Below are 13,790 nucleotides of genomic sequence, written 5' to 3'. Positions count from 1 at the left end.
GGTTTTCCTCTCACGGTGAACCAGTGGAGTCGTGAGCGCATAATGGGAGTCGCTGAAGCCATCAAAGCTCAGAGTTGCAGGCTGAGAGTGAGAACCTTTAACATCTTCAAGTGGCGTTCATCAGGCTGCACAGCATGTCACTGATAGCCTTCATCGCTAACAGTGCCCGCCGGGAAGATTAACTGAGTTAACATGAGGGAGGGAAAGTTGTTCGACAAGGCAGGTTTTTATTTATTGATTTTGTGGCCTATACATCAGATCTCTTGCAGCAGGGGCCAAAAGCAAAATTTAGTTTCTGCTCTTACAGTTTGCTTTAACCCTGGAAACTGGAAACGGGCATGAGTCAAACATCCCTGCACATCTCATCATATTGCTTGTAAACTTTTCATATTATTAAGAATGACAAATGCTCAATAAAACAGCCTTTGTGAGATCATCCGGCTTCCAAGAGTGGTCGGGACGCCGTCCAGCTAGCTTCGTCACTCTCATCCTCTGGTTTTTACTTTCAGATGATCTGAACAACAACCAATTCCCCATCAGCGGCAGCCATCATTCGTCTTAATTTCCAGAGCTGCTGTCATCAAAACCCTCCAACAGTCAAGAAGCTCCTGCTCTGCGCTGGACCAGACACCAGGGAGCTGCACCATCACGGCACTGTGAGAATAAGCTAAGATCAACAGACTCTCCATCATGGTGTCTGTGTTTATGCAGAGCAACAGTGGGATGACAGGAGAACATGACCTGCTATCACTTGCATCCAGCATATCATTAATAAAAAATGTCGCACACGCTGCACGTCCGGTGTCTCTTCTTAATGTATGCATTCATGCACCAATGCTATCAGCTGTTTTGTAATGAAACAAACTTACTGGTCACAACTGTTGCATTAAATTCAGCTCTTTCATCGCTGGATACAGGCACAGTAAGTGAAAGAGGTGGGTTTTTTCTGGTTGATATTTAGGTCTTCCCAGCCTGGAGGTTGGTGGTTTCTCCGCATTAAAATCAAAAGATCTGTCCTTTCTCTCTGAAAGCTGACCTTTCTCAACGCACCCCTCAGCCTTTGGATCTATATCACTCCAAGGGTAAACTGAAGAGCTCTTATTAAATCTGAATTAGCCTGCCAGAACGCAGTGAGTTTGACAACACCTGCATCATGTTTTGGCCACACTGAAATGTGTGTGAAAAGCATAGAAAAAAAAGAATAGTAATTCATGGCCTGAAGCGCTCCATGTGTTGAGCTGAAAATATCTACAGCATACATGCTCCGGCCTTTGGAAATGGAAACATTACTGAAATGCTGCAGCTATGCAGCAGCAACAGAGGATGAGGTGGAAAATGGAAATGCATTTCTAAAATTTCTTTCATTCCTTCAGGCCATTTGGATGCAGGCGTCCTGCTGCTCTGTATAACACTATTTTCTTTTGGGTAACAAATGAAACAACCCCTGCCCATAGATAAAAGCAGCAGGGGCGTTTCATTGCTTTAACCTGCTTGAAAGGGTTATAAAATGGGAAAAGCGAGGGTTCCCTCTGTGTGGTGTTGCAAGTCAATATGGGAAGAAGAAAGAGGATGATGAGGGGTTGAAGAGAAATGTGCCAGAGGTAGGAACAGGCCATTAGGAGCACCTGGTCGAGGGTTGGAAAGAAGATAAATGAGCAGACTGCGTTGCACCGTTTGGGGGGAGGTGAGGTGGGTACAACAGAGAGGCTGTATCCATTTACTTGACTCTTCACTGCTGACTTCCATTACTGAACCCTGTGGCAGAAAACGGCCATGACAGATAACGCTGGAATCAGCAGGCTAATGGCATACAAGACCACAGTATGGACCGCGTAAACACATCGTTGGCTGGATTACAAATCATTCATCAACCGTGTGGAGGCTCACAGGTGCTGAATGCCTGGGCAACAATGATTCTCAGACATCTCATGATGCATCGTCAGTGTTCTCTCATTGAGGGTACACTGATGAGATCCCACTTTGCAGCCAGGACTCCAAATCAGCTGACTTGCATTCAGCAGGGATACCTATAGTGTCCATAGTTCCAGGACACTGCGGCCAAAGGGGACAATGTCCTTCCTGCTGCAGATGCTCCTGCAGTGATTTGCAAGTACTGCTTACATGCAGATCACAAAGTGGCGGTACATTTTTCCTCCTGCTTAGGTCACAAACATGGCTCCTGTTGGAGCGTGTATGTTTGGCGGAACTGGCCCCTCGCAAACAAGAACAGAGTGATTCCAACATGCTTGATAATCTGTCTTTAGCTCTATTTTGATCCTCACCGGCTCATCATTAGTCGTTGACTTTGTCTGCTGGTTGGTGCTGGCCGGGTCGTGCACAGTTGATTTATTAGATTTTTTACTGATGAAAACATCTGCCTGCATTTGGACACAGCGGCTTGTGACCTCATCAGCCTGATTAATGCAACTGAGCAATCAGCTGGAACCCCTGGCTTTAATTAGCTGTTGTTTCAAACGCCTCTGCCTGACTGAAACAGCACTTTGCCCCTTTTTTATTATTTAGTTCCTCCAAAATTAATATGAGACTCTTCACAAAATTATCATTTAGAAATGTAAAAACAAATGTACGGTGTTGCAATTCCTCGTAAGCATTACTTCAGAGCAGAGAGCCGTGTTTAACTGATATCCATTACAACAGCAAACAGCACAGTGATCATTAATATTCATATTTCACTGTGCACACTGACTGTGTGAAATATTTAAAAAGCCTCAAGGACTTCTGCGTTGCTGGAGAAAAAAACAAATGTTTTTCTGGGGAGAGCAAGATCGATGTCTCCGAAGGATAACTTGAATGCGAAAAATGTATTTTCTCAGTTTTCTGGTCCAAGACAACAGATTAAAGTTGTGGCCGGGCACGTTGCTATGGCGATGACTGCGCAGCATTCAGCCTCTTCCTCTTCCCGGTCCGTGAAATGTGAGCTTGAACTTCCTGAGGGCTTCTCGTCCCCCGAGGACTTTGAATCATGCCAGCGTGTACTCACTGGGGGAGCCGACTTGCCTTTGTTTGTTGCTATTTTATTATTCATCTCCTTTTTTCATGTCTCAGTGCTGAATACTTACAGTCGTCACAGTCCAGCACTCATCTGCCTGAGATGAGAAAGTGTTTCAAACGACTAATTCAGAGGCAGATATTTACACAAGGAGCCTCTTTTTTTATTGAAGTCATCACTCAAGCTCTCACATGCACAACAAAGACACAATCAGGCTGTTTCCCAATATTTATTTTTTGTTAAATAATGGACATTTGACATGAAAAATACTGTACACGTAGCCAGAAACCATGAAAAACAAAAATTGCCTCATAATAATTACATCACACAGGAGATACAGCGAAAGCAAAACATCACAAACATCAATAAGCTCACGCTGAAAAGCTCCCACAGACATGAGAGCACAGTGCTGTTTTTAACAGACACTTACACATTTCATAGTATTACAACGTCGCACAAGCAGGCACCAGATGTGGCAAAAAGCATCCAGCAGACCTGCAGACTGCTTTGGTAAACATTTATCACACAGAGACGCACGAACATGGACGGCTTCACCATCAGGGGAGTGTTTCCAATGCCGCTAACAGCTAAATATACGATTTCATCACCTCATCTCTGCGCCTGCTCTTCACCTCGTTTCTCAGCATCAACTTGCGGAGCATCCTTTTTTCCCCCCTCGAAGCAGTGACTTTAGCTTGACGTACATGTGAACACTTAAAATGCTCCCTCAGAAGGTGTTACGAAGCTTCTCGGAGAGATCAGCTCTCATCTCCTCTTCCCTGAACTCACTTCGAGGGGAGCAGAGAGAGACACATTTTCCCATTTGACAAGGACAGAGTGTGTAAGGCGGCGCAAAACATGGACATGAAAGGGAACAGCAGGTTCTCTGACATCTCACACTGACTTTCTTTTGTAATACTCAGGTGCAGAACCTGTAGGCCAAAACAAAATATTTCACTCGGCGCCTGAGGTGAAACTACAAAAATCTCTCTTTTGCAAGTATTCATCGTTCTGCAGAGGAGCAAAATGAAAAATCCAGCAGGGGCACATTTTACACACAGCTGTCCTCCTGGTAGCCATTATAAATAATTGAAAAACAACTTCTTGTAATTTACTGATGAGTGCTTTGTCAGTGTTAGCTGCTGGCTGAAAACATTTGAACTCCCAGCGGTCAACTTTTCACCTCAGAGAAAAGCCGATTCTTTAAGCTCAAGGTGAGCACTTTCTTCAGAGTGCGTAATCCTTCAATTAACGCGAAAACATGAAAATCCTCCAAATTGGAGGTTAACTAGGGGCACAATCATAACGAGCAGCTTAAAGATCACATTATCTGTCAAAGCTGTTTCTTGCAGATGACTAAATGAGAGTTTGACAGTTTGATTTTCAGCTTTGAAAAGTGAACAATGACATGTCCTCTCAAGAGCGCACAAATGAATCATCACAGATATGAGGAGGCCACTGCTTCACTGCCACACAGAAAGATGACACTGCACTCCACATCCTGAGCTGTCGCATCTTTTGTGTCCCGAGCGGATCGATATCTGTTGCATGTGTCGTGTGCGGGGCGAAAGAGGCAAATGAGTCTCCCTGTTTTTTTCCTCCTTGTGTGCCGCCTGGAGCACCTAATGGGATTCTTGTTGAGGGAGGTGGAGATAAGAAAGAAACCAAATGTGCACACGGTGCCATGCCTCCGTCTCATTTCGCTTCCAATTTGCATCAGGCATTGTTCAGGGTGTGGGGTGAGAATTTGATTTCTCACCCCTGGGGGGGCATTTTTACCTTGTTTTTTAGGAGTCTGTAAACTTGTTTGCTGGCAAAAAACACTTCTTTCAGGAGACATTCACAGTTAGTGAGCAGAGTCATGCAGCAGCAGAGGAGCAACATACAGCCCGTATCATGTCCTGTACTGTATGCTAAATATGAAGCTAAAGCCAGCAGCCAGTTACGTCCGCCCTGCATAAAACCATAACTTTTGCTTCTACACTTTTAAAACACGTCACATGTGATTTTGTGAGCTCAGAGGTGCTGGAAGGTAGACTTTCCTTTAAACTTTGGACACACTACTTGTTTTTTCCCCCCATCTTTCTGTTAAGCTAGCAAAGCGATTGAAGCCCAAAATCTCAAATTCCTCTTTTCAGCTCTGTCAACATTAACTGTCAAATACAACGTCAATATTTGGAAGTTTGGTTCAATGATCGCTGTATTCATAACATCTAAAGACTGAAAGAAACCATCTCTGTGCGTTTGGGCTAAATATGTCTGTCTGGAGTGCATGCTAACACCGTAGTGCCCTTAACAATACACATCCTGAAATCCTACTTCCGGCAGTATGAAATAAATAGTAGCAGCTCCAAGACTGGCAGGTTTGCTCGTTTTAATAATTCATCTCCAAACCTGCTGGCCTGCTCAAGTGAAAAGCAAAACAGATCTAAAATTCAACAATACAGTGCATTTTCAAGAGCAAATCTCAGTCTCTCCGGGAGGCTTCGACCAGAACTTTTAGTCAGCAAGGTTACCCCGACGTTTCTGCATTTCTTTCATAACCAGACACAGGTTTAATTCTGAAGCTGTAAATCTACAGGCCATGGAATATAAACACTCCCAACTCTGGATTAAAAGGCTTATCTTCATTATTCCTTCTCAGTTCTTGTAATTTAACATTTAACAGTTTGCATTTCATTAAACTACAGGCCTAAAATTCAGAAGGCTTAAAAAAAACATTTGGATAAATACAAATTTAATGTTCGGTGAAAGGTGGACAGGCTGTGAAATAAATCCTGACTCCTGTTCTTCTGTGCACCAGCACAGGCAAAGATATGGAAATCACTCACTGTCTCCTGCCTTAATTACAAAAGCGCGCGTGGAGTGAAGCCGCCAGAGGAAGTGTTTCCAAGTGAGCCTCTGATGGGGTTTTTTTTTTGTTTGCCAATTGTCTGTCTGCAAGCCGAACCCGCTTCCACCTCTGCCACCGCCTGTCAACCGCTCTCGGACAGCGCTTGTGCCTGCAAATCTCAGCTGTCACCCACACGCTATTGTCATTCATGTATTCCTACGCCTCTACGCTGAAAAATGATAAAACGGAAGGGTGGTGGGAGGGTGGTGGGGCGGCAGGGACAGGGAGTGCCAGGCGATGGGAGTGACATGAAAAAGAGGCCCTAACTTGAAAGCGATTGGAAATGACAGCACTAAGCTGTCAGGTACACTGCATGTAGGCCAAAAGCATTACATCACTCTGCTTAACACCAACACAGATATTTATGTGCTGTAGAGGCAAAATGAAAAAACTCTGAGCCCACCTATACGTTAATGAGGTGTTGAATTATTCACTGCAACACTATCACGTTCGTATTTTGGCTGAATTCTTGAATGAAGTCATGAATAATTTCTATGGAAATTTGCGATTTGTTAATGAACATCACTTCCTGTGTCCATCATGTTAACACTGTATTTTCATGTGTGCGTACGATTGTGGCCATTTTTCTTTATCATCCTTATTGTAACACCACTTCAGCTTCACTCTGATTCTATTTGAATCAACTTGTCGCCAGGTTTACAAAGGCAAATGCAGCGTGCACCGCAGGACAGGGACCCTGAGGAACACCTCGTTAGTCGAAGTCCAGAAACGGGGTCGTTGTACTTGGGTAATGCTCAGAGTAATTGGCAGCACTGAAGCGGAAAGCAGAGAGAGTCCATAAAAGACACCGCAGAGATAATTGAACACAAAAGGTGGGTTTGAGGGGTGGACCAGAGCGACTGGCCAGTGCCATCATCCTTTCGTGGACGGGCGATCTGCACTTTTTCTGTGAATTCACATCCTGATGTTAATGTCTCCATCATTATGCAACGTACATTTGTCGCACAGGCTGCAGGAGATTTAAGTTCCACCCACAAACAATGCAAGCTGAGACCAGATGACGGTAAACATGCACCTGCCTGAGCAGCCCAGATCACACGGCTGTGCTGCAAAATCGTCCGACACACGCTGTCATTACTTGGAAACCAGCAACGCTGATGTTTGGATGTTTTCAGAAAATCTCGCCTCACACACAAGAAGTGATGAAACACAGAGTCAGAGCTCAGCAAGAAGCTGGAAAAAGCTGCACTAAAACAGGATTACTTCTTGGTGTTCAAATATTTTAGGAATGAGAGCGATGTCCAAGTTATTCAGCAGAATAATTCTGATAGAGAGAGAGAGAGAGAGAGAGAGAGAGAGAAGCTCCTGAATGAATGAAGATGAAACAACATTAAACACAAAAGGAGCTGACATCCACACTGATTCATCACTGAGTTACTGAGTCCTCATTGTTTCACAGCATGTCTCAAAAACGAACCTTTGGTACAGTTAGAAAATGAAGACAGCATGTACACGCGCACGAGATTCAGATTTTCCGCGTCGTTTTTCGCTGAAACGTCTTGTGAACAAACCGCGACAGACGAAGCCACACAAAGAGCACAGGCACTTGATGTTCTCCTCAGGATGCAACAAAGCGCTTGCTGCCAATTACGCAGCAGATGAAAGAATGTCACCAAACTGAAACGGCGTTCTCTCCGACTCCCGCTCTGCAACCATGCACACAGAATTTGAAGGAGACCTTTCAAAAAGGCCTCATAAACGAGGGCAGGGATATTACTCAGCGCGTGACTCACGGCGTATTAAGATGAAGAGTGGAAAAACAGAAGGTTGAAAAAAACAGATGGTGCACACAGTGACCGCCAGCCACTGAGGCGACCACCCAGCTCTCCCCGGGGCTCAGCAGGTGCCAGTGGTGCTGACAGTGGTGTAGCTGAACTTGGACATGGAGGTGGCCATCGACGTGGCCATGGAGGTGGCGCCGATGCCGTCTTCTCCCGCCTCCCTCCTCCTGCACCAGTAGCACTGGCGACAGAGCCGGTTGCGGCAGCAGCAGGCGAAGGTGGACAGCAGGGCCTTGCGGAAGCGCAAGTTCATGAAGCAGTAAATGACGGGGTTGACGCAGGCGGAGGTGTAGGACAGCAGGTGGATGAAGGAGATGGGCGCTCCTGAGAGGGCTTTGGAGGCCGACTTCAGGTCAAAGGCCTTCCAGGTGTTGGCTGAGTACAGGGGCATCCAGCAGATGAAGAAGAGTGCCACGATCACCATCAGCATGCGGACAACTCGCCTCTTGGCCTGCAGCTTGGCCTCCGAGGTGTTGCTGCGGGCACGCTCGGTCTTGGCCTGGGTGGCGCCCGACGAGGCAGAGAGGGTTGGGAGCTCCACGGCGGAGGAGGGTTTTTTAGACACCTGGTTGTAGCAACCGTCATCGTCATCATTCGACGCTGTCAGACCCCGTCTGACGCCGTTCTTCTGGCCTGCGGACAGTCAGAAAGTTTACATCTAGAGATGTTTGGTGGAATTCAACATATGCAAATGCCAAGTATTGATGGACAGGATCACAAGTCAGTTTGCTTGATGTTAATGATTCCCTATTCCTCATTGGCTATTAAAAGATCACTCAACATCACACTTTTGATGGAAGTATTCAAATGTTTATCTAAAGTTAATACAAGGCTTCAACATCCAATGATATCTTCAAAGCTTCGTCTTTTTAGCAAAACCTCCCCTCTGCTTCCCTAAACCATGTCTCCCCGTTGAGCTGCAGTGGAAGGAGAGTCACACAAAGAGAGAATTTTGTACCTAAAATAGAAAACTCAGTCTAACTCAGACTTCTGAAGCTGCATGTTAACTTCAGATGAGCTTATTAAATACATTTTGGCACAGAGCGAGGACTGTGGATTCTGTCCCACACCACTTCCACTGAAAGTACATCATGATGGGATCTTTTAATGGACCGCATGAATAAGAGGAATTATTATAGCAGGCACAAGCTCTTTCAGTGCTCACATCTGGCACCTGGAAGTTCATTATTTTGCTGCTCACAAAGGAATAAAATGCTACGTTTATAGCTTAATAGTCGCTTACCAAAGGCTATTTCAGAACGTCTCAACCTTGATGAATCATGCACAAGACTGGACTCCATGGAAACTGGTGCACTTCACGCACAACAGCAGTTACAATTCAGCTGCAAGGACCATATTTCAAGATAAAATTGACCGATTTTTCCTTTTCATGGGAAATACCAGGTTTAAGACCGTGGACATGCTCCACGCAGGCATGGAAAGGAAGTGTATTTTTGGGTGTAACAGGTGCGGAACCTGTAGGTAGCAGCAAAATATGCCATTCTCTGCTTGAGGCAAGACGAACAAATCTCCCTGTTTTATTGCTTTTTCCTGTATTGCCTGAGAATGGTGGTATATGTCTGTTAGAAAGTGCCTGACATTAACAGTAAAATCCCCAAAATACAGTCAAAGCAGGTGGATATTTAACTGTAATTAAATTGTGTTATTGTTGGGAGTTTTCCCTGACTTTTGATAAATCCTGCAGCTTCCTGTCTTTCTAATATAATTCAGCGCAGCTTCATGCAGTTCTATAGCAGGTGAAATAGACATGTTTTCATCCACAGTGTGAGTTAAATCAGTGTGAACAAAAAGCCTTTTGCAGTTTGGATTGAATTTATGATGGATCTCACCGGTGGTCTCTCTGCTCTGGCTCAGCTCAAACTGAATGCCTCGGTAGAGCTCTCTGGAGATCAGACCATAGGCTATAATCATCACCACTCCCGGGACGAAGAACAGAGTGAACAGCAGCAGCACATACCTGAAAAGCAGCCAGAATGGAAAGAGAAGCAGAAAAGACAGCGAGCGAGAGAGCAAAAGTCACTTCGAAATCTGAGTTAAATCAGCCTTCAAAACCAGCCAAACACATCAGATTCTCTCGGTGCTGGCTGCAAGACCTTCCCTCATGCACCTTCATGCACGTGTTGGAGCGGTGCTGGAGGCCCTGCAGATGGTTGACCCCTCTCAACAGCCCTCTTTAGCTCCATGGTGTCTGGCAAAAGGCACTGCGGCATCCCGGGCCAGCTCTGCAGCTTCTCCCCGCAGGCTATCAGGCACCTCAGCACCCTGCGGTTTAACCCTCCTCCACACTCGCTGTGTTCTTTGGACTGTTTTACCACTCTAAACATTTTGCTGATGCAATGTTTGCATATATCTACGAAGTTTACTTTTTGCTTCTAGTTAAACTACTGTAACTCTGCATTTACTGGATGGAGTTGTGTTGCAGTAACATCCCTCCTTGCGTTATGCTGTATACTGCAGTGTTTAATATTCTTGTCCACTGCTCTTTTTGCAGCTCCTTGTCCTGTCCTGAACGTTCCAAGGGTATTTCTGCCCATTTTGGTGCCCAAGACCAGACATCCAATGGTACCCCAAGGGGACTGAGCCAGTCATAATAAAGGCGAGAAGCTAATTAAAGGAGAAACCTGAATAAATGATGGAGAAGCAAAAAGAATGCAGACGCCTCCAAACAGGTGCACTACATAGTACAATTACTGAAAGAAATTAACACCCAGTCATGTGGTGTGGCATGTATAACGACAATTACAGCCTTGCGGTTGGATGCAGTTAAGTTGTATTAACATCCATGTCTGTCCAGACTAATATAATATATGTAGTGAAGACTTTGAGGGAATTTAACAAAAGGTATTAAGTGTACGTTTTTGGCAAAATGGAGGTTTTATATACATACATATATATATATATATATATATATATATATAGAGAGAGAGAGAGAGAGAGAGAGAGAGAGAGAGAGAGAGAGAGAGAGAGAGAGACATGTATGATTCCAGTGAGAAACATGCTGTCGTCACTTAAAGACTACACAGAGGACTAAGAGAGAGCTTCATCACACGATGCAAAAACAATCACCTGAAGCTCAATATCAGCACAACCAATGAGCTTGTGGTGGACGACAGCGCTTCAGATGTGGATGTTGCAGTTCTAAAATGTTCTCAAATGTGGAATGCTTCACACACAGCAGCACAGAAGATCTACACAATCAGCACAGTTTCAAGTGGATGCCCCAGATGAGTGTCAGCAAATCAGTCATTGGCCAACTGTGAAATACAGTGCTATGGTGTTGAATAATGGGCAGAAAATCTGCGTCAAATTTTGGCATTATTGGCGTTTAAAGACTTGAGTTCTGGTCAGAAATGGGTTTCGTGAGGTCACAGTGACCTTCATCCTTGAGTCCCAGCGGATATTTGCGCAAAATTTGAAGAAAATCCCTCGAATGACACATCCATGAATGGGACGGATGTACAGATGCAGGTATAGGCTGAGGCTGAAAACGCTGATCAGACCCAGTTGATTCTGCTTTGCATCAAGATGGCAAGAGGGAAAGATCTAAGCGACTTTGAAAGAGGGTTCATTGTTGGGACACGGATGGCAGAGACTGATCCATCAGAAAGACATGAGTAAAAAAAGGAGTTGGAAACTGTGGTGGACTGAGGATGTCAGCGAAGGACGTGAGAACAGTCCATGAACAATAACACAGAGAGGGATATTAAAGTCTGACTTCAGGGCATAAATCCCTCATTACAAAGAAAAATGGCCATTTGAGAGTTAAGTGCTGGAAAAACCATCAGCACTGGCCTACAGAGATGTGGGACTAGTCAGAAGAGTCACCTTGACCACATTCTCAACCGTCCACTGCCATCATCAAACGTCCGGTGGCATGCTGTGGCCCAACACCTTGCTCAGACACTCTTTGTTGGCATTTCCTTAACTTTGTCACCCATCTGTACATATACCCTTTATTAAATGGACAAGTTGTAATGTTCTTTCAAGTTAATCAAATTACATGGTGTGAAGCACTGGAAGGTACTCTTCCCCAGTTCAGTATCAAGTGATTAACTGGGATCTGCTCTAATGAACAGCAGCTTTAAATGTTAGCAGAGATCAAGTGACGAGAGTGGAGTAAAAGAAACCAGAACCTGGAGAAAATGCCAACATGAGTACATTTCCATCGTTTGCAGAGTGAGGCAGGCCAGTTGGGCCAGGAAACACAACCTCCTCAAACTCTTCTGTTGACACGCTGCCAGTTTCCACCGTGACACGGTGCATTTTGATGCATGGTAACAGCTGGAGCTCAAATGGACACAGCGTACTATAGACACCACACATGGCTATATATATAAAAAACATGGTTAAACATGCTGGAACATCCGACTTTTGCTGCCATTTTCTGCAGCTCCAGGCTGTGTACTCGTCTGTTTTCTGTTCATAAATGTTGCATTTTTTTCTCACTCGGGAAGATTAACGATCTCGTCTCTCTCCAGCGCTTGGATTGGTGACACATCAAAGGAAAAAGTAGTGAGCAGAGTAAAGGGGCCAGAACACTGAACAAAACACTGACAGAGAGGAATTTCTGAACATGGACAAAATTCAGAGGGCTCAGAGCTTCTGCATCAGACTGCAGATACCAGTCTGCATATATTCTATATGTCACCTTCAACACAGCTTTCTTTGAACATGCAATAAAGTACAATGACATAAGAAACCACTTGGGACGATAAAAGCAGAGACTCTATCAGTGACTCAAATCAATAACACCTTCACCTGAAATGAGGTGAACTGATGGGAGAACGACGGGGAAAGGAGGAGGCAAAGAGAAAAAAGAGGAAACTAGAAAGAGTATGCCATGAATGAAAAAGCCCATGAATGAAAGAAACTGTACAGATGTCACTTTGATGGTAATAAATCTTTGCCATCTGCAGCCTCATCTCCCTTTTGATTCGTCGTAATCAGAGAATGCTCCACTCAGCCACCGATGTCTGCGGTGCACATCAGTCAGCACATGAAAGCGGCAGCAGAGAGGAAGAGGCCGGGTTTCATTCATTCTCTCATATTCTAATGTCTTCCTGGGCACCCCTCTGAACTCGGCACAGCCTCTCTCTCTTTCTTTCGCTTCACATTAAAAAAAGAGGCTTCAGTCAAAGCCTCTCATCAAGGCTGTTTGATACTGTGGAAAATCTGTCCGACAAAAGCTGTCAGGAAGTGAACACGTAGGAGTGCGGGAACACCAAAGCAACAACAACAAAAAAAAACGTGCTGGTGGATATCTGTGCTTGTTTTGCCCCAAGGGGAAAGCCCGGATGCAGCTGAGACAGAGGGACACATCAAAAAAAAGCTAAATATTCACATGAGGCTCCCTCCTTCGACTGCTCCCACGTCACCTGAAAGCTACACGGCTATCAATCATGAAAGGTGTGTTTGGTTTACGTTCATCGTCAAAGAAAATGATTTCAGCACTTCAAACATGGCTGCAGATAAGCTCCGTCTGTCATGGAAAGACATGGAAATTGGATCACTGCTTTCCCTTGTGGAGATTTGATTTCTTCCTGCTTGAGTTTTGAGCCATGCCAGATCTTTGCAACTATTGGACAGACTGTGAGACCAATTATGCATTCACACAGTCATTCATGTCCTCCTCAGGAAGAACTTGTTATACTTGGTTTAGCGAGCTCAATTAAACTTTGTGTTTCCTGCTGATTAGCAAATGTTAGCACGCCAACAATGCTAAACTGAGATGTGAACATTAAACCTGCTTAACATCGCATGTCAGCGTGGTAACTGTGAGCATGCTAGTGCTAACAACACAGCCTCGCAGAACCGCGGTCTTATTCTGATACCTGTCGACAAAACTGAGAGCTTTAACTCAACTGCAGGGGCTTTTCTATTCACAGTCGACGAGGCCGTTGCCTAGGGCAACATCAGCTGGAGGGGTGCCAAAGAGGAGGGGGGCGTCACCTTATCTATTTGTTAGAGGAAATGCAATTAATGCTACTACATGCATTTTACTGCTAAATAGCCTGACTGCTGACACTGTGCTGTACACCTGTGGCTGAGAGTTTGCAGACAGACT

At 44.8% G+C, this 13,790-nt stretch overlaps 1 protein-coding gene across 2 annotated transcripts in view; it reads right to left on the bottom strand.

The window, feature by feature from the left end:
• Positions 1-5,934: 5,934 nt before the first annotated feature.
• Positions 5,935-13,790, bottom strand: part of cckbra (cholecystokinin B receptor a) — a 32,896-nt gene continuing 25,040 nt past the window's right edge. Inside the window, exons 4-5 of one of the 2 annotated variants that reach the window (XM_070958151.1) lie at positions 9,556-9,683; positions 5,935-8,338 (exon numbers count right to left, since the gene is read on the bottom strand). In XM_070958151.1, coding sequence (XP_070814252.1) covers positions 7,761-8,338; positions 9,556-9,683 — 706 coding nt within the window. In that variant the 3' untranslated portion in view covers positions 5,935-7,760. The remainder of the gene's footprint in view (positions 8,339-9,555; positions 9,684-13,790) is intronic. The other variant, XM_070958152.1, reaches the window with a different exon arrangement.

This window comes from Chaetodon trifascialis, chromosome 24 (assembly GCF_039877785.1).
Source record: "Chaetodon trifascialis isolate fChaTrf1 chromosome 24, fChaTrf1.hap1, whole genome shotgun sequence".
Taxonomy (NCBI): Eukaryota; Metazoa; Chordata; class Actinopteri; order Chaetodontiformes; family Chaetodontidae; genus Chaetodon; species Chaetodon trifascialis.
This window is presented reverse-complemented; position numbering and strand designations above follow the sequence as displayed.